The sequence below is a fragment of the Cryptomeria japonica genome, chromosome 3, assembly GCF_030272615.1.
Source record: "Cryptomeria japonica chromosome 3, Sugi_1.0, whole genome shotgun sequence".
Lineage (NCBI taxonomy): Eukaryota > Viridiplantae > Streptophyta > Pinopsida > Cupressales > Cupressaceae > Cryptomeria > Cryptomeria japonica.
Window position 1 is genome coordinate 222,976,262 of NC_081407.1, and position 17,203 is coordinate 222,993,464.

The 17,203-nt window shown below is 36.8% G+C and overlaps 1 protein-coding gene across 1 annotated transcript in view; it reads left to right on the forward strand.

Moving 5' to 3' along the window:
* Nucleotides 1-17,203, forward strand: part of LOC131075439 (DUF21 domain-containing protein At2g14520) — a 107,163-nt gene that overhangs the window by 25,666 nt on the left and 64,294 nt on the right. Inside the window, exons 2-7 of the mRNA XM_058012278.2 lie at nucleotides 449-525; nucleotides 676-759; nucleotides 942-1,055; nucleotides 1,419-1,505; nucleotides 2,152-2,291; nucleotides 2,385-2,472. Of these exons, the coding sequence (XP_057868261.1) occupies nucleotides 520-525; nucleotides 676-759; nucleotides 942-1,055; nucleotides 1,419-1,505; nucleotides 2,152-2,291; nucleotides 2,385-2,472 (519 nt within the window). The 5' untranslated portion in view covers nucleotides 449-519. The remainder of the gene's footprint in view (nucleotides 1-448; nucleotides 526-675; nucleotides 760-941; nucleotides 1,056-1,418; nucleotides 1,506-2,151; nucleotides 2,292-2,384; nucleotides 2,473-17,203) is intronic.

The window sequence follows — 17,203 nt, forward strand, 5'->3', positions numbered from 1 at the left end:
TATCATAAACTACATGTCGTTGATGCATGAAATATTATTTATGAATTTGCAAATCCTCTAGGTACAGTGTTTAAAGAGATTAGTTCTGTGCAAATAAGTATCTTCTGCAATCTGCCTTCTCTTCTTTCAGTGTTTGATTATAAATGTGAAAGAAAAAACTTCATGTGTGATGATAGTACAACACACTGTTTTTTTACTTTTACTTGAGAGATTACTCAATTGTTTTTTCACGTACCTTTCTTGGAGTGGTTGCTTTAAGATTAATTTGCGAATTTTCATTATCTAGCCTTTTAACTTGTTAATATTTGGAACAAGTTGGGTTTTTACTGGGTCACTCACTAGATGTGGCAGGCATACCTCAAGTGGTGATTTTTACTGTTTGAAAGTTACATTCAGAGTATCGTTGAGTATAAAAATGTTTAATTTCATTGTCTTATACTTCTGGCAGCTAAAATATTGCCTGTGGTACAAAGACAACATTTATTGCTGTGTACTCTTCTCATATGCAATGCCCTTGCGATGGAAGTATGTAACTCTTTCTTGCATCTTAATGTTTTAGCATGTCTCTGAGATATATATAATTACAATTAAATGTTACAGATACTGTGAAATTATATTCTAATTAGCCTATAAGGTAAATAATACTTGTAATTTTATCACACTTTACACTTCCAGGCACTTCCTATTTTTTTGAATTCACTCATATCAGCCTGGGGTGCTATTCTTATATCTGTGACTCTTATTCTTCTGTTTGGAGAAGTAAGTTAAGGTTCTAGCCTCTTCTTGTTTTCTTTGTTTTCATAGTAAATTCTATAAGTATCTTTGATATGATGAACTTCATACATGCTTTGTTTCCAGTTCTTCTCTTTTTTATACTGGAATGGAAACACATTGGTTAATATCTACTGAAATAATTATCTACTATCTTTTGGGCAAATTAGATTCTCCCACAATCTATTTGTACTCGGTATGGTTTAGCAGTTGGGGCAACAATGGCTCCAGTAGTTCGTGTGCTTGTTTGGTTCTGCTTTCCAGTTGCTTTCCCTATAAGCAAGGTATGATTTCTTTATTATCTATTTATATTCTATGCAATTCATTGATGCTGTGTTATTTCACTGGTTTTCCATTTTTTTTTCTGAAATAAAGCCACATCAAGGATGAATATAATAGGCCATTGATTTCAATTCTCATTGAGTCACACTATCACATTATACTGCCACAGTTTCTGACATCAGTAATTGTAAACCTTGGCCCTTATTAACTTGGTTCACCCAAGCTTTTTATGGTTCCCACCTCTACAAATGATTCTGTGTATTTACAGTTAGATATAAATGTAAAGATTGATGTTGGAATAAAATAGATAACTAGAAATTTCTAGAACACTTTGTTATCCAAGCTAATGGACCTATAAATTGCAGGTTTTGGATTATTTATTGGGTGAAGGTCATGTTGCTCTTTTTCGCAGAGCTGAGTTGCAGGCTCTTGTAACGATGCATGGGAATGAGGTAAGTAGTGCTTAGAGACACATCAGCATAGTTGCCGTGCCATCTTTTAGGCTTCGTCACATTGATGTTATTGTTGGTTATTTGGAGTTTTTATACAAATGAAGTGAATTAATTTTATCTAACAAGTGTTTTACTCACGCAAGTTGTGGTTGATAGCAGGACTTATGATATCAGTTCTAATTTTTTGTTTTTGTTTTTAATCATGTAAAAAGACCACCACTTTACTTCTTGGAAAGAATCAAGTTTCTTGTGTCTATATTGTGATTTTTTGAACTCAGAACATAAAAGAGCCTAGAAGCAACTATTATAATTTAAGATTCTGAAAATCTAACAAACCTACTAAGCAGTTGCAGCTATAGCAGTATGATCTATGAGCCATGGCCTTCTATGCATGTTCCATTTAACAATATTTTGAAGAATCGAATTTTGGTAGATATAGTTGTACTTTTCAACCTTTTGTTCATAATTATTTCCATACACCACATTTTAACCAAGTTAATGATCCTACAAAACTGTCAAGGAAAAGTTGTGTTACTTGTGTTAATTATCTTTCTGGGTAACTTGATAATTGATTTCCATTATTAAATAATTCAATTTGGGAAGAGTGAAAGACAACAGATTTGATCTTTTTCTCTTCACATTGCAGGCTGGGAAAGGTGGAGAATTATCACATCATGAAACTTCCATTATTTCTGGAGCATTGGAGTTAGCTGGAAAAACAGCATTGCATGCAATGACTCCAATTTCTGAAACATTTTCTCTTGATATTGATGAAGCTCTTGATAGGTATGATTGTTGCATCCAAATGTTTTCTATGGCTTAATTTATAAAATTTTTATTGTGGACATTTCTTCTCATGCTTCTCATTCTCTGATTCAGCGAAAAGATGATTATGTTACTAGAGAAAGGACACAGCAGAGTGCCTGTATTTTTTGGACAATCAACAAATATCATTGGATTAATTTTGGTAAGCATGCCCTGTCCACTGAGTTTTGTCAAAAAGGATTGCTATTGTGAAATATTAGAATCAGCGTACATGGATATTTACCTGCACCTGTTTTCTTATCTTTATATCAATATGGAACAAAAAAGAATTTAAAACAAAGTTATTTATAGCTTTAATATCATAATTTGTAAAAAAAGTTATTATATTTAACACTAACAATGTGTTCATTTGAAGACTCACAAAGTTTAGATCAATGTTTGTTTGATGAAATAAAAGCCTGTCATTTTAAAAAATAGATTATGTTCCATTACATCTTACATGCTGCTGATAGAAATCCACAATTCATGACAACAATTATTTTTCTTTTAAGTGACAATCCTTGTTACAAATCAGGGAAGAATTTTATTCCTAGTAGCCGGAAACTCCTTTGTCCCTCCCTGGGCACACGTATCCCCGTATCTGTTCCTGTTTCCGAAATGGATACATATCCGATACAGACCGGATACACGTCAAATATTGTACCCACGCATGCCCAAAAATCCTTGATTTCCAACCATGCTAGATACTATGTGATTTGATTTTTTTAAAAATTTGACATAAATCTTTCCAAAATTTAGTTTAAAAAAACTTCATTCATGCATTTTAAAAAAAAAAAATTGGCACTAACAAAACCTACACCAAATGAGAAAGACAAATGAAATGTTTTCTATTTCAGTGACCCATTTTATGGGTTATCTTCCAATGTAACTCTACTATTTTTGCATATTGTAAAATGTTATGTCAACATATCATTATTTATGTAGCAATTATGTGTCTATATTGCTTTTGAAGTAATGAAAATCTCCTCAAATAACTTAGAAAATTGTGTTAAATACATGTGTATTGTTTTTTATGAATGACGTATCCCGTGGTATCCATATTGGGGGTCTTAAAAAATGGTTGTATCCGTATCCGATACGGTATCCGTGTCCATGCAACTTTGATTTTATTGTTAGCATGCAAGTGAAACCTGCTCTCAACAATGTTGAACCAATGATCTAGCACAAAGTTGCTTATGGTTGTGCTTGTAGGGAAGATGCTATGACCATGCCAAACCTTGTAAGGTCCTGTTGACGTGTATTTTGTACACAATCATACACAGAATAAAATACCAATAGGCATCTTATCCTCTCTTGAGAAAATAGTCTCTAACTGCTGAAGATTCGCGTAAAGGATCAGTTAGGTAGACTCCAAGGTTCTTTTAGTGGGGTCTCCACGTGTGGACAAGCTTTTTTAGTGGTATGATGTGATTTGCTGTTTCCTCCAAGGGGTCTTACGCATTCTAAAGCTCAAAGATTTTACTAAACTAAAGGAAATTTCAAAAAAAGCAAAAGGATAGGGTTTAAGAGGTCTAATCTAGCCTAACCCTATGAATGACTTAGCATGGACGAGATTTGGCAAGACTCAACCAACTTCAATTTTGCCATAAGATAACAACTCAATTGAAATTAGTGCGATCTTCTAAGGTAATATAATGGTATTCAATGCATCAAAGATCAAGGACACTACTACGAAGGTACATATCCAAGACACAATGATAATTGAAGATTAAGGACTCAAAGTGTTCTCCAGTCGACCACTCAAGGCGTTCCTACAATCAGCAAGAAGCTAGTGGTTTGGATTGCGAATCCTACCAAATATCAAATCTCACACTTAGTCTTTCAAATTAACAAACTACTTCGATTGAGCACGATTCAAGTGTATCAAACAACCATGAAGATAACTCAAGAAATTTGCAACAAAACACCATAACTTCAATATTTTATTGATTTCCAAGTCATCATGTACAACAATTGCTTGAAGTTCTCTCTTCAAGACTCAATCTTGCTACAAAATAAAATTGCTTCTAGCTTTAATCTCTCTTCTCTATTACATCAACTATTACTCTTTTTTAATGAAATGAAAAATGGGGGTATATATAGCATCCCCAATTACAATGAAAGGTCCAGATTGAAAGTAGATCAACGGACAAGATCATGACACCTAAACCCTAATTAGGGTTTGTTACAAATGGCCTCCTTTTTACTGAACAATATTAAATACATAGCCAAATATTAAATTTGGCACAAAAACCTAGGAGGCATAAACCAATGAGAAATAAGATGTCATGTCATCTGTAACAACCTTTCATCTAGAATCTTATTCCCTTTCCAATTCTCTTTCTTAGCATATGCAATGAATTTTGTCACGATTCCTTCGATTTCTGCGATTGGAATCTCGGGAAGATTCTTCATACTCTCTTCTAAGTGGATGACCTGATCGAATGCATCTAGAAGAGCTGCGTCCCAAGTAGATTCAAGTTCCTTCGTCCTCTCAATCAGGAGCATGATGGCGAACATCTGATCATACTGCTCATCTGTAACATTTGCGTCCTTGCAAAAGATGACCTTGATTCTATCCTCTAGTTCCTGCATTTCCATATCTGTCTCGACCTCGATCCTTCTGCCAAGGATGGTAGGAAGTACCTCAAATACTCTGTCCTGGATCGGATTGATCACCTCCTCAACTTGGCTACATCTAGTACTGATGTCCTCAAAGAAAACATTCTTCATATGGAGTAAGGTTGACCAATGAAACAAACTGTGAGGTTCTCCATCCAAGATCCTCTCCTGCGCTAAAATCTTCCTTGATGTGTGTCTAATAACTTTCAAGACAGGAATGATAACGTCCTTGGTATGGGCGAATGCAGCTACTGTTATCATCAAATTGTGGATCATCTCAAGAACCTGGATAGCTTGATGAATAAACTTCATCATCCTTGTTACAAACTCTACAGCCACTGTATGAGATCTATCCATCCAATTACTTGTACGCTGGACCAGGTTCCTGAATCTTTCTGCTTCATTGATCGATTGAAGGGGCAATGCCTGCACTGGTGATCTAACTGGATCCTGACGTCCCAAAGGCTCGTTGATGTGACTGAAATATGTCCTCCATGCACCGACCTCTCTCTCAAGCTTTCTATTCTTTTCCACTTCTTCTCTAAGCTTGTCCTTCAATGCCTCAAATGTGTCGGTGGCATCCTCTAAAGTCTGCTCTGCTGTGGATGGTCCTAACTCAATAGTCTGTATATCATAATCCTCTGCTAGGATCTCACCCTCGTATTTATCTGCTGCCGGTGTAGCTATCTGCAGTTTTCTAGATCCAGTCTCATCTCGAATCATCTTGGACATCTTTGTAGCCTTCTTCTTCTCTGTTATCACATGTGAACGTCCAACAAGGCTCTCTAAATCAATTGCATTGTCCTCGTCCTCTACTACGATCACCTTGGTCAATCTTTCCTTCAACCAATCTGGGATATTCGATCTTGTCTCTTGAACTTGAATTTCTTTATGTACTATTTCTTCTTGTCTGGGAGGAGATGTTATTTCATTATCTTCTTCTAAATCATAGTCTTGGAGAGATCCATCTGACGAAACATGCTGTGCCTGTCCTTCCTCCTGCCTGTCATTCTGTACCATCGACTCCATGGATTCTTCCACTTGAATTGTTCTCTTCTCAGGTCTAGAAGATGTATCGGATGATCGATCTCTGTTAGCCTCTTGTTTCTTCTTGGAAGACTCTCTCTTTCCAGGTCTCTCTTTCCTCTTCGAACCTCTTGGATGGAGATTGCCCTCACTGGCACATCGAAGGTTACCTTCACCTGAATTTCTAGGATTAGGATTGCCTTCACTCACACTAGCTCCACCTTCGGCAGGTTTCTCTTCCAAAGTGAAAGACATAGCTATGCCTTGTTCTCTTAACTTCTGATGCTGAATGTCAACCCATCTGCGAGTACAAGACAAGACTGGTGCCATCAAAGTATCTAAATCCACGACCTCGGGCTCATTCCAATCTAACCTTACTGTTTTGCTTTCTCGATCATAGGAAGACTGGATATGTCTGCCACTGTCCTGAGCTTGGTCGGCCACTCTGTAAATCCTGCATTTCTTGATGAAATCCAAAGGCAATCTAGAATGCATTTTTCGTTTCACTTCAAGATCATCTAAGAGATTCATCATAAAATCTTCAATCTGATACTCATGCCTAAACCTTCTACCGACCGTCTCCTCTAAATGTCCATGTGGATCAAAGCTTTCTCTCAAAGCAAAAGATGAAAAAGAATACAAGGCTAACTCCTTCTCTGCGTCATCCATGGCTAAAGCATTAGGACATACCTCAACTGAATTACCCAAAATAATGGGTACTGGAACTCCATTCTGATGTCTGTGTCTGAATGCCTTCACATATGCTGCCAACTGTCTTGTTACTTCAATTAACACAATTCTGTCTGTCGGATATCTCGGCAACATGTATGGTGGTAAAGGACATCCATGCACTCTAATATAAGTGAACTTGGGAAACTGAATGAACCAAGCACCGTACCTCTTTATGAATTCCTGGGCATCCTGAGATAACCTGTTGTGAATTCCACCTTGCAACGTCCTTGTGATGTTCATCGTGAAAGTATCATTAACCAACTTGTAGTTGCTCCCTGGCGGATGATGCAAGTAGGCATAGGAATCACAAGCTCTGACCTTGCTGGGTCCTCTTCCAATCACTCCTCTGTGAGGTAGTCCTGCGTATTCAACACTCCTGATCAAGGCATAGATGACGTAAGAACTCATGTGGAAGGACTTAGTAGCCTTGAGTCTCCTCAACTGTACGTCCAAGCAATGGCTAATCATCCTAGCCCAATGTATCGTACCTTTTCCCTGAACGATCACCTGGATGAAGTAAAACATCCACTTCTCGAAATAGAAGGCATGAGGGGCTCCTGTAACTCGGTTGAGCATGGTAATTAAATCTCTGTACTCCTCCTGGAAATCAATCCTGTGCGGTGTGTTCGGGACCTTGCTCAGACGGGGACGGCTCTTAAGTAGCCAGTTCTTATTGATAATGCTTAGACAAGCATCTGGATCATCTTCGTACATTGATCTGGCTCCTTCTATGCTCTTGTATATCATGTCCCTGTGCTCTGGAAGATGGAAAGCTTCACTTATAGCTTCCTCTGAAAGGTACGCCAAAGTGTTTCCCTCTTTGGACACGATCGTTCTGGACTGTGGATCATAGTGATGAGCACATTCGATCATCAACTCATGGCATTGAACAGCTGGAGGAAAGCCGGCCGCCTTAATGATGCCACTCTCTATTATTCTCCGGGCGACAGGCGATGGCTTGCCAATGTAAGGGACCTCTCGAAACTTCTTCGTGCTAAAATTCCCCAAGTTTGTATCTCCAATGTTGCTCCACTTCGACACGATCTTGGTCTCCACCTCTTCGGTCTTCTGATCTTCTTTCATGAGAGCTGAGCGACTGGTGGATGCTCCCGCCTTCGGGGTCGCCATACCTACACAACATTTCATTATGAGAAGCTAGATTTTGCAATAAATAACATAGATTAGAGAATAAATTTTAGGAAACTTCATGATAAGTCTTTGAGTTATCATTTCCTAAAATAAAACGATTGAGCTAGGAATTCAAAATTCAAAAAATTAAAATATGACGATCAACAAATAAAACAATAAAAATCAAATCGCCATACCTCAATAGAGAGCTAACTCTAGAATGCAAAAGAAAAGGATCGCCTAGGCAAAATTGAGGTATAAATAATCTTCAACGTTATCTCCTCAAAGAAAAATCAATTTCGCCACCTTTGTCTTTGACGTGATCTTTCAAGTTCGCCTTTAGCGTGACCTTCAAATCTTGGCAAATTCGCTCAATATAGATCTTCAAATATCGCACCACCTTGGAAGTATTGGTGCCACCTTTGGATGATATTCGCACTTCTTCAAACACACTTCGCACTTTCTTCGTCTTCCTCAATATCGCATGTAAGATAAGTAAAATGATTATGTGAAAATGACAATTTCACCCTCCATATATAGCGCTTGCACCTCTCCATTTATCAAGGCCGACTTGGAAAATATAGCAATTTAAAATGATTTTTTAATTAAATAATAAGACCGACCTCCATATCAAAGCGCCCCAATTGATTTTTTTTATGATTAATTAATAATTAATTAAATGCCTTTCGTTCTTTAATTAATAAATTTCGATTTTCAAACCAAGGCAAAATAATTAATAAATGCGAAACGCCATATTAAATGCCAATTAAATAGGATTTTAAAGTTTATCGAACTTTAGCATTAAGATGAATTCAAAGAGGTTAATTTGGCGCCAAAATTTTGAAAATGAAGTGGACGTACCTCATCGCCCTGGTCCCTTGGAGAGGGACAGGAGCGATTCACCATTTTTGTCATGATTCTTGCGTTTTCAACGTTCAACTCCTTCATTTCCACGTTCCAAATCGATCATCTTATTGGGTTCTTCGAATTAGATTGCCCTGCATGTGCGCATGAGTGTCTTTAGATGTATCATCGCCCTTGTCCCTTGGAGAGGGACAGGAGCGATCCTAAGGTTTTCGCTTGAAATTCTCCATTTTGATACGGGTTTTTTCTTGTATCATCTTCCAAATGCCATTTAAAACCTTGTGCGTCTTTATCTTAACGTGATTGTCAAAGGATATCATGTGTTTTGGCTAACATCGCCCTTGTCCCTTGGAGAGGGACAGGAGCGATCTCCATGTTTTCACGTTCATCTTGCATCTTTGATCTTCGAACTTCCATTGCTAGGTGAATAACATCATTGCTAGTCCATTCCACGCATGTCCCACTTGCTTTCATGAGGTGTTTGGATGTTATAAGGATCATCGCCCTTGTCCCTTGGAGAGGGACAGGAGCGATCCATGTTTTTTCTCCGTTTTGAGCTCAAGTTGGTAACATTTAACCTTGGTTCATCGTTTATTGCCTTCGAATAGCGTCCTTTACCTCGTCCATCCTCGCCTTGCCTTGACTTTGAAGGAGTATGAGTGTTTTTAATGAAATCGCTTTGGTCCTTGTCCAAAGGACAGGAGCGATATGAGCTCTTTAGCTTATTTGGCAACATTCGGACGTTCAAAACCTTTGCATATCACCTTCTAATCATACCACGGACCTTGTATGACCTTGAAAAACTTTGACCTTACGTGATTCTTGCATGAGCTGGCCAATATACCTAATATCGCTCTGGTCCCTTCCTGAGGGACAGGAGCGAACTGGGTCTTAGAGTGCAAATTTCTTCAATGTGATGACCTTGGTAACTTGTGCTCGATGAAGATGCCTTGAAACGTCCTTGCCACCCTTCGTCTTGACTTGGATTGGTTTTAAACTTGAGGAAAAGGCAACATAACCACTGTATCGCCCTGGTCCCTTGGAGAGGGACAGGAGCGATCTTGTTCTTGTGGTCTTCATTTCACCTTGTCACCTTCAAAACTTATATTCAACGGGTTCGTAATGCGTCCTTCCATTCATTCATGCCTTGGGATCGATTGAAACTTGGCAAGAAAATCATTTATAACAAAAATCGCTCTGGTCCCTTCCTGAGGGACAGGAGCGAACTGGGTCTTTTGGGACCCTTGTTGGCATTTTAAAATATTCAATTTATATTCAATGAGTTCATTTCACCGTCTTCCTTGCCACCAAACATGAACTTGACTTGATCTTGGCCTGGATTTTACTCTATGAAGAATATCGCTCTGGTCCCTGGGAGAGGGACAGGAGCTATAATGTACTTCGCCCTGGTCCCTTCCTGAGGGACAGGAGCGATTTTATCATTCTGGGTCATTTTCCTTCATATTTGCACTTCAAATTATATTCATCTGATAAAACATCTCCCCTTGGACCTCTTCGAATCGTCAAGTCGTCAAAATCTTGCAAGGACAAGGCAAAATTTGATTTGTAGCTCCGGTCCTTTACTGAGGGACAGGAGCGATTTTGCTCTTGGAGGCATTTCTGTGTTCATGAAAATCTTCAATTTATATTCAATGGAAAGATCTCGCCTTTCTCTATCACTTCCAACTCGAAATTCATCTTGACTCTGCAGGGACAGTAAGATATTCGAAAACGAGCTCCCGTCCTTCACTGAGGGACAGGAGCGATTTTGCTCCTACAGGCCAAAATAACATGATTTTACAAGTTTAATCAATTCACGAGGCGAAAACAAATCATTCTCAATGCCCGGGATCAAAAATCAAAAAAGTCAAAATTTGGTCAAAATATTCAATTGGACAAAAAATTCACATTTCATCATCAACACTTAGAAAAAATTAAGCTCTGCATTCAAAATTCCAATTGAAAAATAGACCAATCTGGCGAAATCATTGCATTCAAAATTGCATCCTAGAAAAGAAGCTCAAAGCTCTCAAAACTGACTGGATTCTGGCTTGAAAAGATGTTAACGAAAACCCTAAGGCTTAACCCTAAATCCAGACAACTGACTGACTAACAAAATCCTAAAAAACGAAGCGAAAGGCGAGCAAAAAGAGGGGGTCCCCATTTTCAATGGGGCGATGTGTGAAATGGTCACAACAGGTCCCCAATTTTTAAAGTGACAATTAATTAAATTGATTTTTATTAAGTTCAAAAAATAAAAGTAATATTCAAATAATGACTTAATATTAATTAATTTGATTAAATAATAAAATATTTTTATAAGGTCACTTTATTAAATAAATTTCTCCAGTCAGCCTAATCTTCAAGATGTTTCTAGGAGGCTTTTAGAAGGAGGTCTTGGGGTTGTGGCAAAGCATGCTTGGGATTTGTTAAACAACTTATGATTTCTGGAGATGGAAACCTTCAAGAGTTGATAGAAGAGCTGGATGAAAACCTAGTTCTTCCTAAGGGGTGGACTCGTCAAGGTGTCTACATCTGGACAGATTTGTGAAGTCTCCTTTGATGACAAATTTGCAGAAATAAGTTATTGACAGACCTGAGGTAATTTGTATCAATCTGAAAATAAAGATATTATATTTTGAGCATTGCAATTGCCATTTGTTAAACAGTGGCAAATTGATATTGTAAGGCTGCGGCTTGATGAGTATTGCGGAGATTAGTGAATAGAGCTGATTTACATAAAGAAGGCTTAATTTTGAGAATTATATCATATCAGTATAATATTTGTGGCTCCTGTTGGGTATAATAAAGTCTTTAGTTGGCGATTACTACTATAGTCATACCTTGGTTGATATTGTGGGCTCGATAATGTTTGAGGAAAGATATGTTTCCTAAAGTTTGAAATCACGGTGAATTCCTATCTGGGGCTGAAGCTATATAAACTATAAAGATTGGCACATTGATAGCATATGCGGTGTCTTTGATTATAAGTCGTGGGAAAAGGCTTATGTGATGGGAGCATTGTTTACATTGGCAAATCAATATCCAGGAGATGGACTGGATTAATATTAAGGAAATCATTGCAAAGCCATGCCTTATTTGTGAGAGTTGTGCTGGAGCTTATTGATTGCAATTCCTGCAGCTTTGTGAGGGCGCCTTCATTACTTCCAGTGAGAGCTTCTAGACATCTTCTGGGCATGAAGACATCTGTCAGGTTATGGCTGTTGGAAAGAGTAAACAAGGGTTTGTTCAGCTATCATTGCTTTTGGCTTGGTGACTATCAACGCCAAGACTCAATCACTGTAAACTTTCAACAGTGAGTTAATGCAACCCAAATTACCGTTGACAACTGTATTAGGTCAGAGGCTGCTAATGTTATTTTGGCTGCAAAGAGGTTAGACTGCAATCTGGTTCTCTGCAGTGTTTGTGTGATCATTGTCATTTCAAATATTAATGATCAACGTACTTGTTTAGAACTCTTATTGTGTAATCTGATAAATATATAAAACAAATTCAACAGTTCACTCTTATTTGCAAACACCATTAATATTGTTATTTGGGAAAAAGGTTGTTTTTTATAGTATCTTTATTTAGGGATATTACAAACCTTCATCGAGATGGAGACCTTTTCTAATTGTTAGCACATCATCCTATTTGTTTGATAATTTTCCTCAAAGTGACTATCCCTTTGTCATGCTGCCATGTGAAACATGTCAATACTTGTTGGTTTCATTCTGACAAAATGATTTATGTCATCTTTGTTGGAGTTCTACACTACCTTTTTGTATTGATAGTCTTTTTAAAATATTTTTCTCATACAACCATCAACATGAGACCAATACAAGCTCTTGCGATGACAATAATGAGACTAATACTAGCTTCTTTTGAGAAACCACATTAAAATAACATATGGAAGACCAAGAGTCACAACTTAGAAATCCACTTATATAGAAAACACTTCCATACTAGAAGCCAACTATGGAAGACCAAGAGTCTCAACTAGGAAATTCATATTAGATGTCCCTTTGGGATTTGAACTTGGGTCTGCACCACAAGAACTCAATGCTTCAACCAATTAAGCTCAACCCCTTTGACTGTTCTACACTACTAATACATGGAAAACATTATTTATCATTTTTCTCATAGCTTTAGTAGGCCTTACATATGCATGCCATCGTATTTATTAATTCATTATCTTCTTGTAGACCCTTAATAATATTTTTTCCTATGGCCTTTAACCATCGTTATAGTTTTTCTATACCACATGCAGGTACTGACATATCCTTGTTATTTGTTATGATGCTAACTACTATAGTCATCTCATCACTACTGACAAAATTTCCACATTTCTTGTTCTTGCTCTGTGCCAACTTCTGCTGGACAGTCAGGAGAACTGTTTCATCTTCGCTGTTTTTTATTCCTTTCTCTGCCATATGGTGGATTAGGCATAAATAGTATTAAAAATAAATATTTTTTCAGAAGAGTATAAATGGGTTGTTGGAAAGGATGTCACCGTTGGATATTAATCATTAAGTCTCAGTTGCAAAAAATAGTTCTTTTCTGAATGAGTCAACACTCCTTCAGAATTTCTAATTGATTACACTGCCATGGCACTTTAAAAATAACTGAGCTGTAAGTGACAATGTTAACATTTTCTAAATCCTAGCTTTACTGCAGCTTTTTCAAATCACATACTTGTAAATTGTAAGTTATACAGAGAACAAATTCTTGAACATCTGTTGTTTTTTATCAAAGTGAATCAAACTAAGTTCCTCTGAGTTTTTGGTATGGGGAAACATGTTTCCAGTGCAGCAAAAGTTATACCTATGTTATGGGACAACACAGGAGATGGAAACAAGCATATCTAAAAATAAAAAAATACAAATTGGATGAATTTTCTTTTGCATGATTGAGCATACTTAAGCATTAAACAGAGCTGCAGTGCAATATAAACACAATAAATTTAAAACACTCTTTCATCAACATTGAATATTGAAAATTAAGTTTGAAAAATATGAATAGGTAATATGTAATGGTTAATGTTCTGAAAATAACTGCAGATCTCAAATAACAAAATGGAAATAAGAAAATATAACAATCTTACCTGATCCATGGCAAAATGGTAAGCTGCAAGAGTGGAACAACTAGCTCAATAATTCAAGTTTTTATCAGAAATATCTAATGAATAATGCATTAATCATTCGAAAGTAGGGCAAAAGTGTGGAGAAGTGTGAGAGATGTTATGTGCTTAACCAGAACTGTAACTAGGCATTAAGAGATGCTATTTTCTCAGTTCATGATCTTCTGGATGTAATCCGAATGTGTTTGTAAGGCAGTGAGCCTTCCCAGGGTTCTAGCCCTTTGTTGTTTTTGAGCAGTGAGCTCTAGGCAGTGTGCATGAATGCATTTGCATTCTCCATTTTAATTTTACATATACTTCTAACAGGGTATCATCGTATTGTGGGTAGGTTCCTATAGTGGGTTTTCCCTTGACCGGGTTTTCCATGTCAAAAATCTTGGTGTTATGTGTGTTCATGTTGCCTTTTCACTATTAATTATCAAATCTGAGATTAAAGTAAGTTTTTGTAAAATTTGGTGACAACTGATTCATCCCCGCCCCCCCCCCCCCCATTCAGTTGTTTGCCGATTATAAATTCCAAGAAAATCAATGCATTCATAAAAAGCCTCTGGAAAGTGCCTACAATCAGAAAAAATCAACTATGGGTCTCAAAATTGTCAAAATCGACAATCTGGGGCAGAACAACGCATAGCAAATGCTGTTTGGCGCATTGGGGGTGCATAATGGCGCATAGGCTTCAAACATTAGTGCATTTGATGCAAACAATAGAACATTCAAGCCAAAAAGCCAAAATGAAGGTTTATGAGGTCTGTAGGTGATGGGTGCTCTCCTAGAATTGAGTATAGACTTGCAAAATCGCTCAAACTCACTCCCAAAAGGTGCGGGAGAATGAAATAACAATAAGGAAACACTCAAATGAAGATTTATGGACATTCTAAAAGAATTCGACAATGATTTCTAGCCAAAATCGCACTTAGAAGTGCATAGAACTTCACCAAAACTTACATAGCAACTAAAGGAGATACATTAATGCAACATTTATAAGGCATTATAATGCCTATTCAAAACACAAAACAACAACATAATAGGTAACAACAAAAACAACTTCACAGAACATCCCAAATTCGACTTCCAACAATGCTATAGGAAAAGAAAATCAAGACTTGCAAGTGCTCATAGAGAATAAGGAAATGTGGAGAAACATTGAAGGATACAAACATCAATCCCAAGATTAGCTAAACTTAAAACAATCACAGGGAATTGGAAACAAAGAATTAAAATAGGAAAAGTGCAGAGAAGACATTCCTGGCAAAACCTTATTTTTAGATTTCTTCATATTCCTTATATATTATCAAACAACCACAATTTCTTCCTCAAACCAAATGAAATCATTAAATATCAAATTCCACTCCCCAAACAATCTTTCCACATACACAGAGAAGACAATCTTTTAGAAATAAAATTGCAGAGAGAAGTTGAAAGCTCCAACCTGAAAATCGCAATCCAAACAAGGGAAGATTCGATGAAGAACAATTCCAATCTAGCAATCTAAGCAACCAATCTTCAATCCAAGCTCCAACAAATTTGAAAACCTAAAATGCATTCTAAAATCTCCCAAAAGCTAACCTGAGAACATACATAGAAAACTCTATAAATAAAAATCAAACTCCAAACTATAGAAATCCATCGGCCAATTAGAAAATTCGAATCAACTATATATCATACCTACCTTGCATAATACTGAGGTAAATATTATTTATAGTATTTTTTACTTACCTTTGTAAAATCAACCAATCAAGAAAGAGGGTAGGTAAACTTTATATTATATCAAGTTATACAAATAATATTACTATAGTAATATAAATATGAATGGGATAATAATAATAAATCGAATCCCAATAATAAATAAATAAACAAAAGGCTTGTATAAATAGAAACTAATAAATAAATATGAAAATCATATCAACAATAAAACATAAACATTAAATAATTAATAAATCAATAAATAATAAAACAATAAATAAATATCAAATAATCAGTTAAACACTAAATAAACCAAATAAATAATTAACCATTCTATATAATGAATTAATAAAAACATTAATAAATCATATTAATCCGATTATTAGTGAAATAATAACCACATACTCACATCACCTCAAGCAACCCGACAAAGAGGTCAAAAACCGACACAAGACTCTAACCACCAACTTGTGCGACAACACAACTAACAAGGTGAACAACTAAGCCTAGAGTGAGTGAAGGAACTCATGCCATCTCCAACAACTTGCCATTGGGATAGGACACACTCAAACCTATGAGACCAGGTGGAGTCGATGTCCGATACTTGCAAACCTGCATACACCACTAAACACAATACGATACATATACAACATATATACATCATGATAAACAAACAAGTGAAAAGAGAATCGCAACACCATATCATGCTCGCAATGAGTGATAAGGCATCGTCCTTTTCATGAAGACTGTAACACAATAACAACATCAATACATCACATGAGACCATAATCATGAAATAGGGAATCAACGACAGACACACTCAGAAAGGCGAACTATCCTAAAGGCGATCCAATTCCTCTTGGTAGAGTGAATAAATTATTAAGAGGACCAATGTTCTTTAGTAGCAGATGAACTAGCAACCAATGAAACGAGGCATAGGGAGAATTCATAGCATTGTCAAAACCCCATGTAGTCGACACTATCTTCTAGGGTCTTCCTATGATAGAGTGAGTCCATCCTCCCCTGTGGCTTTCTTGTAGCCTATGAGGCTAGCAAATACATTCCACCTAGCCTAGACTTAACCTTATCTCTAGAATTTCTTAAGTGACTTAAGTAATCCCTCCATCTTTGTGTTGTCAAGAGGATTTATTCTCAGAGGGATCTCCTCAAGGCTCAAACCATTAAGTATTGCTCACATATGCTACCATGTTTATTGGGGTGTTTATCTTCTCCCACCTTCTTTGACCAATGGATTGTGTTGAATTCACTAGTTAGAGAAGGCCAAAGTGGTCTCTCTCACCAATTTCGGCTTTGATCTAGCCAAGCATATTATCAATGGTCTCATGTACCTATCTAAAGCCTTGGGATCCAGTTTTTGCTTTGGAAATAATAGTAAAAACAAGTGCTACAAAGGATAAAAGACACCTCAAATTTCCAAAACGTATTTGTCACTACCACGACCTTCATGATCTTGTGGCGTCCATGCCTGTAGTCTACTCACGAGTCATGATCATGACTTGCAAGGGCTCTTGCAACTTGAGTACCCTCTCAACAATATGAAACAAGAGGTCATTTTTTTCTCAACAAGTTTGAAGAATTAGTCTTAAGCAATGCCAATAAGTGTTTTTGTTGTATATAAACATCAACACCTCTTTAATTCTTATCACCATTTGTTATCCACAATCAATTTTCATGATGT